The sequence below is a fragment of the Ornithodoros turicata genome, chromosome 5 (genome assembly GCF_037126465.1).
Source record: "Ornithodoros turicata isolate Travis chromosome 5, ASM3712646v1, whole genome shotgun sequence".
Taxonomy (NCBI): Eukaryota; Metazoa; Arthropoda; class Arachnida; order Ixodida; family Argasidae; genus Ornithodoros; species Ornithodoros turicata.
Window position 1 is genome coordinate 52,613,527 of NC_088205.1, and position 18,002 is coordinate 52,631,528.

At 45.3% G+C, this 18,002-nt stretch overlaps 1 protein-coding gene across 2 annotated transcripts in view; it reads right to left on the reverse strand.

Annotated features, from left to right (window-relative positions):
• The window catches only part of LOC135396041 (uncharacterized), a 534,032-nt gene that overhangs the window by 20,417 nt on the left and 495,613 nt on the right, over positions 1–18,002 (reverse strand). For both annotated transcript variants that reach the window (XM_064627099.1, XM_064627098.1), the window contains one exon: positions 14,988–15,018. In XM_064627099.1, the coding sequence (XP_064483169.1) occupies positions 14,989–15,018 (30 nt within the window). In that variant the 3' untranslated portion in view covers position 14,988. The remainder of the gene's footprint in view (positions 1–14,987; positions 15,019–18,002) is intronic.

The window sequence follows — 18,002 nt, forward strand, 5'->3', positions numbered from 1 at the left end:
CATTCCTGTTCCCGTTCCGCTTTTACTACTGTTCGCAGACACGCATTATGAGCGCTGATAGGAATATTACCAATGACGTTTGGTTACCATACACACTTTGTGCCAAATGGTATGTCGTATATCTCGATACCTGCACACTGGCTTACACTGACATTCTGAAACGCTATTTCTTTCAGATGAAGCTCGTACAAAGCGTCAGGCAAGGGAGTCTAAGGTACTGAGAACCCAATCTCGCTGAAGTTAGCTGGCGTCTTACGCAAGCAAGGCAAAAGGGACGATGCATCGCGAGTCCCCAAGAGTACATAATACAGACGAACATTAATCACCGCCAAGCTGAGCTCTTTAAACAATATTTTTCGTCGTCGCTGTTCGGACATTGCGAATATGTGTCCCATGAGTTTATACTTCGTGGAATACGACTGTATGTGTTGACAATCAATGGTTGTTTTCGTAGACATGTAGCTGCCAAATCTAGTTTCTGCTGCTGCTGTTTACTGCTTCCTGTAGTTTCTTGCGAGCGATCCTTCAACTCATATTAAATATTCACAATTCTGTAAGACATTGGAGATAACTGTTACGTAATCTGATAGCAGTGTGTATGCCTTGAGTGTATATGTACAATCGAGGGAAGTCAATACATGTCGAGTTTTGTGACATGCTCTTTTTCTGTTTCCATCCCTGGTGTATCGTAGCACTGTATGATTCTACCACTCCGACGGCAGGTGCAGTGTAGACGACGAAATTGGGCATTGGTGTTCCGATGTCGAAACAGGGCATCAGGTGCTGATGGCCCTCTCAGCCTGAAAGCTCCTCTCCGCCTGAGAGGTCATCCTGAGGAGCCCTGTCAGCCTGAGAGGTTCTTTCAGGCTGAGAGGACCTCTCAATCCCATGACACATTAGACCTGTAAGGTTTTTTCAATAGGGATAGTGTTGAAATCAGGAAGCTTTCTCTGTTATGAAGTTGATTTGGTCTTTTTAGATTCAAGCGCACATCTTGTAAAATCTTCTACTGCCATGAAACAGATGTTAGAGTTGCATGGGTACACCCTACCTGTTTCGCAGTAAACACAACTCGTCGTCGTCGTCGTGGTGGAGGTGGTGGTGGTGCCCACTGCCCCTGTCCATCACGCTTCGCCTGTGTCAGACCACGCACCTTTCAGTGCATACGTCTCAAGTCTTCCGTGCCTGTGTTCGTGTTATTATACAGGTTGCTCATTTGTTATTTTGTGTGTATGTGTGTCTGCACGTATGCTGTTCTGTCGTTCTCTATTCCGATAATTCATTGGGTAGTTTTCATGTGGTTAACGTGAAGCTCACTAGGTGCGCCAAATAAGCAACTCTATAGTAACTCACGTTTCTGTTGTCGGGCCGCATGTGACTTGTACTCGATGCTTACTAATCACTTGAAATTGATAAGCAGTGTCGTTTACTCACGTGATGCAAAAGATGAAAACAGACTACGTGTTTGCCTACTAGTGATATTCGCCATTGCAACACAGGGATTCGTATTGTGTTAGAAAACCTTTGAACATACAATGCTGGAGGTTACGTTCACAATTAACTTGCTTCTAACACAGTAAGTAGTAATTGTACTGTATTGCACGGCATGCTTACAGTTAAGTGAAACTGTTCTCGTTATAATAATAAGGGTAGAAGCACCAATTTGCGAAACATGTTTGCTCTGTAGTCATTTCATGTTTTTTAGCACTATATTAGATTTGTCCTCTGCACTTCTTTTGTTTTCATGTGCACAAAAGCTGACGCTGCTTGACAACGTTTTTGTTGTGTGGGATGTAGTCATGATCTCCCAAATAAATTGCTTTAGGGGGCATATTCGCAGGAGTTCCTCATGACCTTTCGCGCTTAGTTCAAGAGCACTTTCAAGTACAATCTGCGGTACTTCCAAATCCTTGGGGGGAGTACGCCTATCCAGAGTTCGAGGTAGCTCGTTACAAGTAACTCGTTACTGTAACTAAGTTCCTTTTTTTGGTAACTGGTAACTTAACTGGGTACTTTTGCGCCGTGGTAACTTTCAGGGGAACTCGTTCCTTTTTCAGGTAACTTTGCCAAAGTAACTTAGGTTAAGTTCCAAGTTGCTTTTAACTCGCTTTTCACTCACGTCCACATATTTTCTTGTTTTCTCTCCGGTTCCTTCGTGGCATTTTTTCCCCATAAAACGTGATATTCAATCAATGACAGTATTTTATTCAGGAAGTAAGAACCACAGCCATTGAAATGAAGCTCAACCATTGTGCGCCCACAGGGAGTAAGATGCAAAGCGTTCAAATAGACCTCTACCAGAGAAACGTCATCATGACATTGGTAGACTGACTGAAACCGAAACAAACCGGAAGGAGAGGGTTGGGTTCCACGAACGGGCAAATGTTCGCTCCCTCCCATTGAAAGGAAAGCAGGACCGAGGGTCGAGTCCCTTTAAGGGACCATATCCTAATCCCCTCAAGACCATGGCTTTCGGGCGCGACCTTGTTCACCTCTAGCTTCGAACGTACTTCAATTCTACCAAATTTGTGGCGTTGTCGAACACTATGACGTCATTTTTTTACAAACAGGGAGAGGTCTATTGTTGGACATAAACGAAAACGATCTAAGCGTGTTGCACTCCTCCGCAGGTAACTCAAGGTCTAACTCAACTGCTCACGCGCGCTGCACCTGCGTAATGCTATTTTGTGTCCGAAGTAACTTGGAAGTAACTCGTTTTTTTTTTAAGTAACTCAGGAACTGCGAGTTACATTTCAGGCTGAAGAACTTCGTTATTAACTTAGTTACATTTTTCACACGGTAACTTAACTTGTAACGAGTTCTTATTTGCGGGTAACTTCTCAATCTATGCGCCTATCTGATGATGCAACGAGTTTTGTAGTTTCTTTGTTGATTTGTCGAAGCGGCAAGGACAGTGTGGCACAGCAGATAAGATAGCGACATACTCTTATAACAAACTCTCTGTTCAGATAACAAACTGAGCGGCTCCGTTGTTGTTAGGGGTCAGAAATTCGTCCACTAACACTGTCAAAGACTAACGGACGGCTGTGTCCTAGCGGTCGCCCTCGGGGATAGGAGAATCCCATTAACGTCGCGCAAAGTCCGTTATGTAGAGTATTCTTATATTAACTCTATGCTTCAGCTCTTGCAAATGCCCATGTGAACGTTAACTTGTGCATTACTATTTTTTATGATTACCTGTGTCTCAAAGTGCCGTCAAAAAGTATCTAACTCCTAGAAACACTCGTTCAACGGAGCCGTTCCCTTGCAACGCTCACATGTAAATACTACGGGACTATCGGTGGAGGAACTCAAACGTGACGCAAAGCCAATATCTGGATATCGGAACTTTGCTCGCCTACAGGAAAAAAGCGCTTGAAAAGAGCGCGTCGAAACCTTCAAAACTATATCAAACATCAATATGTAGCTGCAATAGGAGAAGTTTTAGGAAACAGCGGCCGGCCGCCCCATGTGTAAGGAGTGCAAACACGGAAACCGCCCAGGCAGCACAGCGCGACGACCCAACGTCGGTGCGCCGGTGCGCCGGCGCACCGACGTTCCATCAGCGCTATCATCCATCTTATTCAGTCTTATTCAGAGTTCCATCATCTTATTTGCATCTCCGTAATCGATGAATCTGATTTCCATGCAATTAATTCTTGTGGTGGTCCACTTTTTGTACATGTAATAAATATGAGAATGAAACAATAATAAATAATTTTTATATGTATGTATAATATGACGTAAGCTACAGCCGTGGCCAGCGAGATGTAGCCAAACAACAGCGTTGTTGTTGAATAGAATGTGGGAATTCAGATGTACCCACGTGTGCGCCACAGTCTTGGGTTATCCCATCAAGGGACCGTGATATAATATAACCAATCGTACGTTGTAGCGGTCACCAAACGTAATGGTGGGCGAGACATTGAAAAACATTTTATTAAGATCGAAACAGCTCTCTTTGTTGTACTGTGTTGCTCATAACCAACTTAGTGCGGTAATGTGACCCTATGTCGCTGGCGGTTCGATCCCCACAGGCGCTTCCTTCTTTTTTCTTTTCTTTCTTTTTCTTTTTGCGGTGTGTCTATGACTGCAGGTAGAAATGAAACTGTGGTAACTGCAGAAAGTTATCTGAGCATTACATTTGCCTGGGAATTTTGCTGCTTTGTACAGTAATCTTTAAGTTTGACAAATTGACCAAGGTGGGTCTACAATACGAAATCCTTGGTAAAATTATCGTCTAACGTTTATCTCGGACGTTCCATGTAATACATTTCGAGTAGAGGTTACGTTGCCCATCGGATCTTGTTTCGGTTTCAAATATAGAGTAGTGTGGAGTAGTCGCTCCTAGTCCCTTTTAACGCAGGGCACTCTTTTAAAGGAAGCCACAGGAGCTAAAATGAAATATGTATGTACATAAAGAATAGAAAAAATTGAGGAAAACAAAGGGTAAAATAAGAAATTCAGATACGCAGGGTTCATCAATGGGGGTACGGGGTTCATCACCCTGTTGTGGAGGGCTCGGAGGTTTTTGTGTGGCGTGTTGTCGGCGCTGGTCTGGGATGCCTGGGCGAGAAAGTCAAGAAAATTAGGTGACTACAGTGTTCATCTAGTCTCGCAAAGTACTTAAGATAACCGATTGGCCGATAGTCTTACGAATGGAAGCGAGCACGTCTTACCGTCAAATCGGTGTGTGTGTGTGTGTGTGGGGGGGGGGGGGGGGTTGACAGACAAAAGTTAGGCTGAACATGGCGCCTTCCATGATCCTGATGGCGAATTCTGCCCAGTACTCAGGACGCTACGAACGAGCGCAGTAATTGCGGAATATGCCACGTCTGGCGCACGGCCATGTTGCACAATGTCTAATAAATCAAGTAGCAGCAAATACAGAGATAGTCGTGTGTTCCTGGCTGCGTTGACGGTTAGGCCTAACCGGGGTGCAGGAAAAGAAGGTCCCGGAAGAAATAGTCCCAGCTACTAACATAAAATGAAAATACACTAATTCTAACATCAAAAATGCTAACGCACTAGTTTGAACGATTAAAGTGCCAATACAGTAGTTCTAACGTCGGAAATTGGAATGGTAATGCATTCTCTAACTTCTAAAATGCTAATACATTAATTCTGATGTCTAAAATTCTAACACTAATTTATGAAGTGAGGCGTTGTCATTCGATTTCAACTCACTGTGCACACCATGGGAACTGTGATATTCACCAATCACACCCCTAAGTAACACTACAAGAACAAGAGGTTGAACACGAAAAACGCTTCTGTAAAAGCAGCCCAGTCCAACTTGAGCTGTAGGGGTCATCGTCACCCCACATTCTACTAGGTAACAACTGCTGCGGCGTCATTTCCGCCTGCTTCTTTCGTGATGTCGATCTTAAGTTTGATCTCAACTGAGATAGGTACGAGACCGATCTCAACTTGCTTTATGCAGTCGTCTCAAATCTGAGCATGATCTCACCTGAGCCTGAGCTCATGCTCAGATCGTACTTAAGTTTGTCTCGCTTTATGTAAACGGGCCCTGAAGTGAATCCGAATATATCCAATCTTTGCAGGGAGTATGTCACGTTGGACGCACTACCGTGCTGTACGAAGAGAGGCAGATGAAATACTAGGTTCGGCACCTGCCACCGATTGAGAGATTGGCGTTCCAGAACAGTGTATTGCTGACACCAGTGTTGAACCCAGCAACTCGATTTGTGCTGAACATGAGAGTGATGGAGGCTTTGGAAATGTGGCTTCCAAGAGTACCTCCAGTGAGGAGCAGGACATGTTGGTGGACATTGAACTCCGTGAACTTGACAGCGAATTCGTCGCATTAGGTGATGATGACCCAAACACCATAGAGACCACAAGGCCTTTCTCTCCGTGTGCACCTGATGACGATGGGATCAGCATTCAAGTTGCAGAGATTGCATATCGTCACAACCTTACTCACGCGGCTGTAAACGACATTGCGCGGCTTCTTCGCTCTCTTGGTCATGAAATCCCCAGAGATGCTCGTACCATCCTTGGTACAGCTCGCTCTTCGTCAGTCGAGGATGGCTTTGTTCATATCGGGTTGGTCGACGGAATTCCGAATAGGTTGCCTGGCCTTGAGTCGGATACTGTGCGTCTGCATATTAACGTTGACGGAATCCCACTTTACAACGGTCCTTCGAGTCTCTGGCGTACACTGTGCTCAGTTGTCAATGCAGCTAACAAAGAGCCATTTGCGGTTAGTATGTACTATGGACCTGGCAAGCCACCAGATCTTGATGCTTATCTTGACAAATTTATTACGGAGCTTAAATCCCTGCAAATGGAAGGTTTAGACAACGGAGATAAAACGTACAATGTTGTCCTTATTGCAGTTATCTGTGATGTTCCTGCAAGGTGCTTCGTCAAATGTACTAAAGGACACACCGGTTATAGTTCTTGTGATCGTTGCACTCAAAAGGGAATCTTTGAGAAGAACAGAGTCATTTTCCCTGATTGTTCTCAGTTTGTACTGCGAACAAACCTCACTTTCAGATCAATGGAGGACAGAGACCATCATCATTCTGAGTCTCCTTTCTATGCACTCGACTTGACGCGGTGATGTCATTTGCCCTTGACTACATGCATTTGGTGTGTCTGGGGGTGATGCGGCGTCTCATGCACGTGTGGCTTCATGGGAAGATACCGTTTCGTATCAGCATGGAGCAAAGGCAGCTACTCGATGACTACCTTAAGCGATTCTGTTTACCGTCAGAGTTTTAGCGTCAACCACGAAGCACCCAGGAAGTGGAGTACTGGAAGGCTGTGGAGTTTCGGTCATTTTTGTTGTACGTTGGGCCGGCAGTGCTGAAACGTATTCTGCCAACAAGGAATTACCACTATTTTCCGGCATTGCACCTTGCTATTTACGTCCTCTGCTCTCCATCCCTGTACCTGCGGTTGAATAGTTACGCTGAAGATTTGCTTCGGGGTTTAGCCCACAACTTCGGTGTCCTATATGGGAAGGAAAACTTGGTGCATAATGTTCATGCTCTGTGCCACCTCGCAGCTGACTGAAGGCACCACGGACCATGGGATTCCTTCTCAGCATTCCGCTACTAGAGTTACCTGGGTCGGCTGAAGAGACTCGTTCGAGCACCAAACATGCCTCTAGAACAAATTAGCCGACGGCTCTCTGAACATCACTGGTCCTCCCTTGTGCGTGGAAGGAATGAAACAGGTGTAATGTCATTGAACACTGACTATGAAGCAGATTCCTGCTGCATCCTTGATAACGCAGTGTTGTGACTGTCTACGAAGTAAGCAAGCAAACATTTGCAGGCTACAGACACACGGCGTTGGCAGATCTATATGTGTTTCCAATGCCGTCCAGAAAGATCTCTTTCATCAAAACCAGGGGGATGTGCGAACTTCCAGAGACCTGGTCGGGGTGTAGTCGGTTCTATGCAAAGTGTGTGTGCATTCCATATGGTATAGGATATGCCGTGTCACCAATGTTGCATCAGTGAAGTGCTGCTCTCCTGCCTGTGTGTGTTGTAGTGTGCGTGTTTCGGCTTCAATTGCAAAGTACTCTTGCCTTCTGCCCTCTTTGGGGGAAGACTTCCCGGTGTAATGTGCTTAATTTGTACTGTGTCCTTATGCCTCAAGTTAGGGACAGGTTAGTTGTGCCACACTTAACAATACTCGTGTTTCAATGCCATGTTGATTGGTGCCAGTGCTTTGCCTCACCATGACTGCAAAATCTAAGGCATGGCTTGCCGTCGTCGAGTTTTTGGGCGAGGAGGCAACGAGTCCTGTTCCTGCGTTATGGCTGAATGAAGATAGGACTATGTGCAAGTGGTCTAATAACGTGTACCAAAAGAAGCTGCAGGCAATGGTGAAGAACAACACGCCGCCTGGAAAATGGAAGTTTAGACCTGTTCGTGTCCTTGGCTATGCCAGTAAGAGTCTTGTCCAGTTTTCAATCTGTCTTCGATAAGACCTTAACAACAGAACAGTTTCACATTTCACTGAAATCTGTTTTGCAGGAACCTATGAACAGGCTGTGAAAATGTGGGACAAATCGCTCCTAACATCAGCAGTCGAATCTGAAGATAGGTTTTCAGGCAATGATGATGGCCCGTAAGTATTGCAAGCTGCCGTATCACATTGTGCCACACTGAGACTGCCACTATTGCCAGCAGCGCGGACACCATAGAGCCTCTGTTCCAACCTCCCAGCAGCTTGCCTGGCCCCTTCCTGAACCTCCACATGATCTGTTTTTACCATCTGCCATGGCAGAGCGAAGTAAATTGGTCAGCTGCCTCTATATGTTCAATTCCCTTTCTGTACGCTGCCATTTAATCTTACATACAATTGATGCCCTCCGGGCCCTGAAGCTGAATCTCGAGCACACGCCAGTTTACAGTCAAGTGAGAGCCGCCTCTTTAACACTGGCATTGATAACTGTATGTGCGCTGCGGTATTTCGCTTTCCAATGCGAACCCTTGCACTGTCGCAGCTGTTTCAGAGTGCCTTACTTTACCCCTGTAGGTGCCGAACCAGGATCCCCTTCACAATCCCCTTTGCGCTCGACCCCGATTAGCTGCTCTAGCATTTCCATGGGCACCCGTAAGACCGTGGCATTTAAACTTCCAGGTGTGTGTTCCATTGTGCTCTTTCTTTCGTCGTGCAGCCCACAGACTGGACCCTGGTGGCCAAACTCCCCTTCAAAAGAGTCGGAACAGTCACCCTCACTCTGCTAGGAGCAAACGTACGCACCTGCATTTTCGGTTTACAGAGGGCTTTGTGGCAGCCATATCACAGTGACTAGCTCATAGGCTACATTCTTCCTTGCTGTACCAATTTGAGGACATGAACCAAGTCGCCCTGTGCAGTCCCCTCTGGGCTCACTCCAGAACAGTTCCCCTTTGCGTTCAACCCAGAGCAGCTACTCTAGCATTTCCATGGGCACCCGCAAGACTGTGGCATTTAAACTTCCAGGTGTGTGTTCCATTGTGCTCTTTCCTTCGTCTTGCAGCCCACAGACTGTACCCTGGTGGCCAAACTCCCCTTCAAGAGAGTCGGAACAGTCAGCCTCACTCTGCTAGGAGCAAACGTACGCACCTGCATTTTCGGTTTACAGAGGGCTTTGTGGCAGCCATGTCACAGTGACTAGCTCATGGGCTACATTCTTCCTTGCTGTGCGCATTTCAGGACATGAACCAGGTCGCCTTGTGCAGTCCCCTCTGGGCTCACTCCAGAACAGTTCCCCTTTGCGTTCAACCCAGAACAGCTGCTCTAGCATTTCCATGGGCACCCGTAAGATTGTGGCATCTAAATTTCCAGGCGTGTGTTCTGTTGTGCTCATCCACCAAGTCTTCCTTATACTCTGCAGTGTGTACTCCTTGCATTCCTACTTGCTTTTATCATTGAAGACCACGAACCAGGTTATGGTGCCCGGTCACCTTGTCCCCCAGCTCGCAAAAGGTTCTTCGATGCTGCCACAGATGAGCGTATCCTTGTTTCTTATAAAGTTCCAGATTTAAATAGCACTGTCTCTACCCTTGTAATGCTTTCCCCTATCAGGAGCTGAGCAGGTTTCCCATGCCTGGTCACCTATATGTTCAAGCCAGGACAGCTACTTTACTGTCGCTGCGAGGACATGTACGTTTTTCTTTTTCTCAGTTTTTAACATAAGTACCGTATTTTCCCGAATATAAGTCGACCCCCCTTCCCGAATTTGCGATGTCCAAAAAAGAAACAAAAGACCAAAACAGTAAAAGTGGTTACGTAAAAAAGCGTTTATTCACTCCTCATCAGAGGATGAACACGAGTGTGCTTTCGGGCTCTTTGTCACTGGTGAAGCAAACGTTATCCAACGAGAGTCCGCACTACCTGAACGGTCGCGGAACGAGGTCGTGGGGAATGGCAGCCCACGCCGATGACACCCAGCTGTGTTCTTGAAGCCGGGAGCAAAACGCTCACGCATTCTCGGCACGCAGCACAGAACACGAAACACACCAGGAAGTCTGTACTGGCCTAGCAAATGCTTTGCAGTCGAAGGAAGCAAAAATCACGTTCCTCGTGGGATGAGTGAAGTGCAGAAATATACTAGCCCCCTAATAGCGAACTGTTTATCATTTCCCCAATGTCAATCTGCGCAGCAGACGGCTCAGCAGAAGAAACCGGCCGACTTGGCGGAAGAAACCAAGCCAAATGTCCTGCCAAGCCGAAGCACGGGCAGACCACGAATATGTCGTCGACACAGGGTTTGCGGGCCACAAGACAGAATGTCAGTGAAGCTAAAAATTCAATTTTTCGAAAAACCGCGAGGAGTTTGGGATAACTATTTTGCACACATAATCAGTGTTCCCTTATGAACACATCGTGTGAGTACCATTCCATTCTGTAACACTCGAAAATCGGCGTAGCTGAGCTTTAAAGGGACTCTGACCAGAAACTGTGGGAGCTCTTTCGTACTTGCAGTCGATAAAGCGCCCAACAAGGACTCTCCATGCGAAAATTCATGCATTAAAACCCCACGGTTTCTCTAAACTCGAATTTTAAACATTCGACTTCATCCGAGTGCAGCACGCCTAGCGTCAAACCGAGAAAACATATGTTTATATAGAATATCCACCCCGGCCCACCATCAAGATGACGTCAACACGAGGGCCACTGCCAACACCCATAATTGGCTCAAACGCGTCACGTGGTCGCGCAATACCTGTCAGTTTCCTTCATGAAATGGAATTTATATGTTAATGTTTTCGATACAGAGCCTCAAAAAGAAAAATATACCCTACATTTATCACCTGCGATAGGTTCTACGATTTTCTTTTCAATCTGTGCACGGCGTTCCATATGCTTCTGTATCCGGTCAGCTGTAATGGATGCCGTATGACGACGAGCTTGCGAACTGCGAACTTGTGTGACTCCCGGCTCATCCTGCTTTTTTCGGGTCATTGGGTTGGTGTTGGAGTTGTTCGCTATAATCTGAACATTTCACCTATTATTGCGGTGTACTGTTCTTGATCTGCTGCGAAGCAACGAGCCGCAACGGCAGTCACTCGCCTCAGCGAAATTCTGTCTGCTGCATCTCAAAGGAGCATCGGGACCTCATGATACCGTCACCTAAACCTTCATCTAAAGAAACCAAGTGTGCTCTCGTGTCGTACTGACGGAAAAGTAGTTTCAACAAGGTTAGCACATTTATTTTTCAGTTCCAAGTCTGCGCACTGAAAACCATGCAAGTGCAGTCAATCATACTCGTAGCTGTTGTGTAACGTGTATGCTTTCTTACGCATCCCACAGAACCCTCCGCTTTTTCAACCCAGTTATCCTTATGTGATCCTTCTGATGGCTTCTTACTAGGCTATGCCGCTCTGAAGCATTGAGATGACGAAGCGTTGTGGTGGCTGCACCTCTGCTTTTGAAAGATGAAACAGTCATTCAACACTGCAGTGCTTACTGGCGTTGCATCGAGTCTGACAAATCAGACAGACTTGGACTGTGTTTTTCAAGAAAGTTTGAAATGTAAGTATATGCATATTGGTTTTAGATATCCACCACATATTTAGTGTGTGCATCATTGTACTTTATATGCTACAGCATATTAGCGTACGTTATTAACAACACCTGGTGTGGCAAATTCGACATCAGTCACACAATGCCAACAATTGTTTCTGCCTTTTCTTCAACTGCTTATTTTTATCATATCATATTTTTGTCTATATCTCAATTTACCAACCAACTAACCAAGTATAATATTTTAGTATAATAGTCTGATTTTTAACTAGTCAGTTTTACCATGGTTTTGGCGTACTATAGCCCGAGTTGCTTATGCGCCATTAAATTGAATCACCATCATCATCTTCAACTGCCATTATTCAATTAAAGTGCCAGGTCTCAGTTGGATACAAGGATATGGCGAGATATATTTTTTGCTTTCATTCTGGAATAGCTCATTTCAGAAGAATAGTCACTGTGAAGTTTGTTTTCGTCTTGGGAAACATTAAGAGGACTCAAACCAAACACTTTTCTTTCAGAGCATCCCTTATGCACCTGCATTTCAATTCGAATCTGCATTACAAGAATGACAGACCATTCAACAGCGATGAACATTTGAAGGTGAAAGATTAGGAATGAAGATGCGTTAATCTGTGTGAAAGGTGCTTTGTATGTGTCTGAGTCGAGGACATAGGTCTCAAGCTAATTCCTGTCTTCAGAAAAGGTGACAACTAGGCTCCTATCTACCAACCAGCTCCACCTTTTAGGGTTCCCTGTAAACTAGTGGAGCACACCATATACTAGCATGTTGTCAACCATGTTGAGTCTATCAATTTCTTTTTTAAAATTCTAGCATGGTTTTAGAAAAGGGTATTCAGGCAAAAATAACGTAGTGGAATTCGCTCACAGCATTTTAAACTGTCTTGATTTCTGGGTCCACGTAGATGCAGTATTTTTTTTATTTTGTAAGGGCTTTTGACCCTGTGCTTTATGCTCTCGTGTTGGCCAAACTAGCCTAATTAATATGTGATCCTGCTGCCATTAACTGGATATGCAGTTTCTCAACTAACCGCAACCATGGCAACAACTCGTGAGGAGAACCTATCATATCGCCACCATGCAGCATTTGTTATGTTACAATCGCTTCGCATTTTAATCTAGTCAAAAGCAAAGCCTTTTGGTGATCGGTCTTGTATGATTACATGCCCCTCCGTTATGTAATACCACACTGGGTTCTTCAACCTATGAGAGATAAATAAATATATTGCCAAGTAAATTGTCTACAAGGCTCGTTATTCCATTTCACCACACTACCACAAGCAGAGTAGTGGTCCAGGGTATGAAGCTCGCCACTAATCATCGTTCAAACAAAGTTCATAATGTAAGATCCTTTTCTGAGAACACTGCAATACAACAATTAAGAACAAAGAGAGTAAACGTTTCGTTGCCTATCCAGGTGGCATCATCCCTACAACAGAGAACAATCAAAAACAACATCACAGGAGTCAAATCGGTGGTGCGCATTCCTTTCATCCAACGTGTTTCATACGCCATTTGGAGGGCACTGTGCCCATCAGGCATTTTGACTGTGCATATGAAGTTGAGTGTATAGAATGTGATGCAACCTACGTTGGCGAGATAGACAAAAGACGTGGGACAAGACTAAAAGAGCACACAAGGGACGTTTCCAGGGCTAACCAGGACCGAATTAGTCTACCATACACATAGTGTATGGGGCCGGTTGGTACATATCCTTTGGCCCGGCGACGACAGACGAAGAAACGAGACAGCGACGACGCAACTTTCAACCATTTACTAACGATGAAAACAAGACTTGTTTTCATCGTTAGTAAATGGTTGAAAGTTGCGTCGTCGCTGTCTCGTTTCTTCGTCTGTCGTCGCCGGGCCAAAGGGTAGTCTACCATTGCTGGCCTAAGGGACATGTCTTTAATTTCGATGGTGCAGTAACCTTTGCATATGACTAGCGATGGAGCCCTAAAAAGTTCTTAGAGTCCTGCTTTATCAGACGTGATGCTTCAGCCTGTAATACAAACTGTAGCTCCCTATGGCCGTGGCTCCCTAACTGTGGCCCCTGTTGTACTGATGGGATAGGCGACAAAAGTTAGATTACGAGGTTGTCAACCGATTTTTGGAATATATTCTCAAATAAAGTTGTTTTACAAAGCTCAATACATTGCACAAACCATTCTTATTGCCTATTGTTTAGGGGATAGCATTCTTGCATTCACATGAAGCACTGAAGGGCCAATTTAAAAAATAAGGACAATCTGATTTATGTTCTTGCACACATGGCACAGCGTGTGCACGAGACAGCTCCATTTCAGAAGCCTGAGAACACACGAAGCAATGAGTGTGCTAGCAGTAGATATGGTGTACAGCATTACATATTTGCTTTTGCTAGGGTAACTAAGAAGGGTGGATAGAAATCCGGATGAACAGGTGATGGCGTTTGTGAAGTGTCCACGGCAAAAACTTCGAAGGAGGAACGTAACCTTCCACTATTAGACGTTGCCCCTTTTCTGTTTGTCGTCAATCTAGGACTGTACGTGCTTTCAGTTTCTGTGTTGCGCTTATGGGCAACCTGCATGCCGACTTTCAGAGCGTAACTCCCTTTCATTGTGTATTGGTATTTAAACCTTGTTTGGTAATAAACCTTATAAACCAGAACTTGACTACTCAAGTGTAACATGAGCCCACGAAGGGTAGAAAGTCCGCTGTACGCCCTCGCTGTGCCCTTCACAAACCAGCCACCGCAGTGATACGCGGAATGCCCGAAAATGATCTTCAGCCAGTTCTGCAGTGATTTTTTTTTTCAGTGCGCTATATGAGCTTGACGTGAACGCATCATGTGTGAAGTAGCTGAACCACGTCGCAAGTGGGCGGATTTGGAAACTACTAAACTACTGCTACTGCCGAAGTTCGGCCTTTTTACCTAACCACCCCACGCTAAACGCGCATTAGGAACTATGTCCGAGACTTTCTAACAATTGGTTTTACACGAATGGAAAGAGCGTTTAAAGATGAACAGAACGGCATGACTTATGTTAACCTCCTGGTATTCATAGAAAAGCAGGCACCTAGGCTCGTAGACGCCTGGAAAACCTAGGACCTCTACGATAAACCTAAAAGTAAAGTTAAATAAGTGTGGGAAAAATTAACGGCATATCGTTAATGGCTACGAAGATACGGGACCTGGAAACTCTGAGGAAGCGCGGCGCTCGAAATGGTCGTTCTTGACGGTTTCTTTTTAATTTTCCTTCGCAATTGTACTTCCTACGCTTCAATATGTAAAGTGGAACAAAAAAAGAAAAAAGAACAGATAGGTCGACCGACCCACCCAGGGGCGATATCCACCCCAGGCCGGAACACCCAGGGGTGAACTTCCAACTTGTGATTCCCCTAGTGGGGATTGTTAAGTTCGTTGCGCTTAGACACTTTCCCTGTATTGTGTAGATACTCTGTCAATGTGACGTGATGGAGTTTCTTACCTCATATGGATGCTGCAAAGGCTCCAATCGCCTAGAAAAGAGAGAGTTTCATTTTAAACGATAACACGAGGCCTTGATAGCTCGTGCAACACCAAAGACACGCACAAGAAAAAGAATGTACGTGATCTCTAGTCGACCGTGCAATGCTTGCAATTATTTCAACCTCTCCATTTGTTTCAGCACAGCCGTTTTGGCGTCTCGTTTCCACAGTTACTTTACACAGTGCCGTAGCTAGAGGGTTCTGCATGCGGCGGGTCCTGCGTCACCCATAGGTATCTACGCCTTAAAAAACGATGGATCCCGAAACTATAGTGTCATTTTACTACTCGTTCATCACCGACAATAACGCCTAGAAGCCGACGTTCACAGAATTCGCGATGACCCGCCCCGCCAGCGCGCTCCGCTGGTATGCTGAGCTGCTATGTGGGAAGGCAGCCTTGCAATAGGAAATTGCGTTTATGCGAATTAACGGCGAAACATCAAATTTTTGACATGTCATCGTCTAATACGGAAGAACACCACATAAAGAACCCATGAAAACATGAAAGGCACCAAAAGGCAGAGCGTCAAACCGACACCGGAAACCGGAATTAAGGATTATTTTTTGTGGGAACTGAACCTCGGAACTGAACCACAATTACTACCGCCATCTTGGTGCTCAACCGCAACCAAACCGATCTAAAAACTCCGGTTACCGGTTCAGGATACCGATTCGGTTCGTGTTCGTGCGTGCCGCCTCTCAATCTACCGTCTGGCGGCGAAAACCGTTTTATGTAACATAACACTCGGGATCTGGCTGTCCATTCGGTACTGCGGGACATAAAGGCCAAGGGTGAAAGAAGTTGTCCTCTCTTATAGAAGAAACATGTTTTGTCATTCCTACCTTCGAAACTTTGCACCAGCAGTGCATCGTAACGACATCACGTGGAACATTAAAAACGTAGCCAAAGAACCAATATGTTCAATAAGGCTGCACTGCACTGCTGCTGCAAGTGTGCCAACTTGCGTGTCACAGCAGTTCAGTTTTTCCATTTGCAACTTGCAAGTGTCCCGGCGCCAACACCGGCGGCTGCGGCGTGGCGTACTTCTAGAGTTTCGATAATAATAAAAGCTACGAAGCTGTCCCAATGGGAACATCTGTTCATTTCGGTGACCTGATATCGCAGCCGTTTTCAGAACAAAAATCCGTTCGGTAGATCGTCCGAAAAAAATTCGTGAAGGAACACAATTTTTTTTCTTTTGTTCATTGCGCATCTTCGGAACGCCGTCTTTCCTTCACCCCCAATGTGAGAGGGTGAAGGAACACACTGTTGCCTCCTGCGTCCTGTAAAAATATTAAAAGAAAACAGAAAATGCAACCCAAGACAAGGGCAGTTCCGATAGCGTCACCCGATGCATGTGTTTTTCCTTTGTTTCCGCAAGTTAAACCTCGTCTTCGACGCATAAGGCGGCACTGTGGCGGCATCTTCGACGCATGAGGCTCCTTCACCATATCACATTCGGGGTGAAGGAAAGACGCGTCTCCGAAAATGGGCAATGAACAAACAAAAAAAAAAGAAAAGAAAAAATGCTGATCTTTCACGCATTTTTTGCGGACGATCTACAGAACGGATTTTTGTTCTGAAAACGGCTACGATATCAGGTCACCGAAAGGAACAGACGTTCTCACTGGGCCAACTTTGTAGCCATTATAACTAAAACGTTAAACAACGATTTTTAGATAATTAGTCATTTGATGGTTGAGCAACATATGGTCAAGAACGTCCGCTGGCCCTGAGATGATAGAAGTGAAAACAGCATGTCTATAGCCCTTATATATTTTTTTGAAAAATCTGTACAAAAAAAGTGATAAAAACTGGCGACGTATTCGCCGGAGGATTTAGATTAGAGCTCTCTATTAAACGTTTAAACGTCGATGAACTTTCTATGAACCAACTTACCTGCTGAAACCAAATAAGTAAGAAACAGAGACACTATCTCCACGGTGACTTCATACGCCAAGCAATTTGTCATTTCACTGTTGTTTGTGTACGCAATCGAATTAAACTGAGACATCTCACCCTTCATGTACGGTGTCTGTTTTCTGTTAGGAAGTGAATGCCACTTCATTTCCAAAGCTTTCCGGGTGAGGGGCCCAATCTCTCGTTTTTTTTTCTTTCTTGAAACGCCGCGCTTATTCTCCTTCATGGGGAAGAAACCGGAGTAATAGAAAACAAAACCACAGGCGACGGTGGCAGACGTCAAAAAAATACGCTTGATATTCTACTACAAAGCGTACACTGACTTCTAAAAGAAAAAAGTAACACTCGCTCGAGACACACCCTGTGCCTTCTTTAGTAGGCGCATTAGCCGGAAAAATATCCATAAAACGACCCTCACTCGTCTGCTTAACGTCCCTATGGATATCTTCAAGACGTCCCTGAGGACGCCTTCTTTCTCTCGCTTGGACGTGCGAGCGTACAGATAGTGGACGAAACTCATTATCTCCAGGACATCCCAACATCCAGCTTCAGACGTACATGGGATATCCCTAGGAGAGCCGTGCGTTGTTGAGCTGAAGGTCTGTCGGACGTGAATGAGGACTCCTTCTTTCTCTCACTTGTGCCTGTGAGCGTACATATATCAAACGAAACTCGTTATCCCCGGGATATCCGAACATCCAACTTCTGACGTACACTGGACATTCATAGGACAGCCTTGTGTCGTTGGGGAATCTAGTGCACCCTAGCCAAGTGAACACATTGCTCCTATGGGGATTTGGTCAGCTTTTGTTTTTGCGCAGGGTCCATGTTTGAACTATGATTTTTTAACGAAATCTTTTGCCCTATTGACCTCGTCATCTCCCGGGAACATAGGCACCATGCGTTTCTCAAAGCCAGAAAACTGGCTCCCACGAAACACGCGTGAAGTGCCCGGAAGTCCCAGGCGCCGTTTGACGCTCTTACTTCAGATAAGGGCATGATGTCTTATCCTGTAACTCTGCAATATCCCACCACTGCCATAAGTTGTGACGAC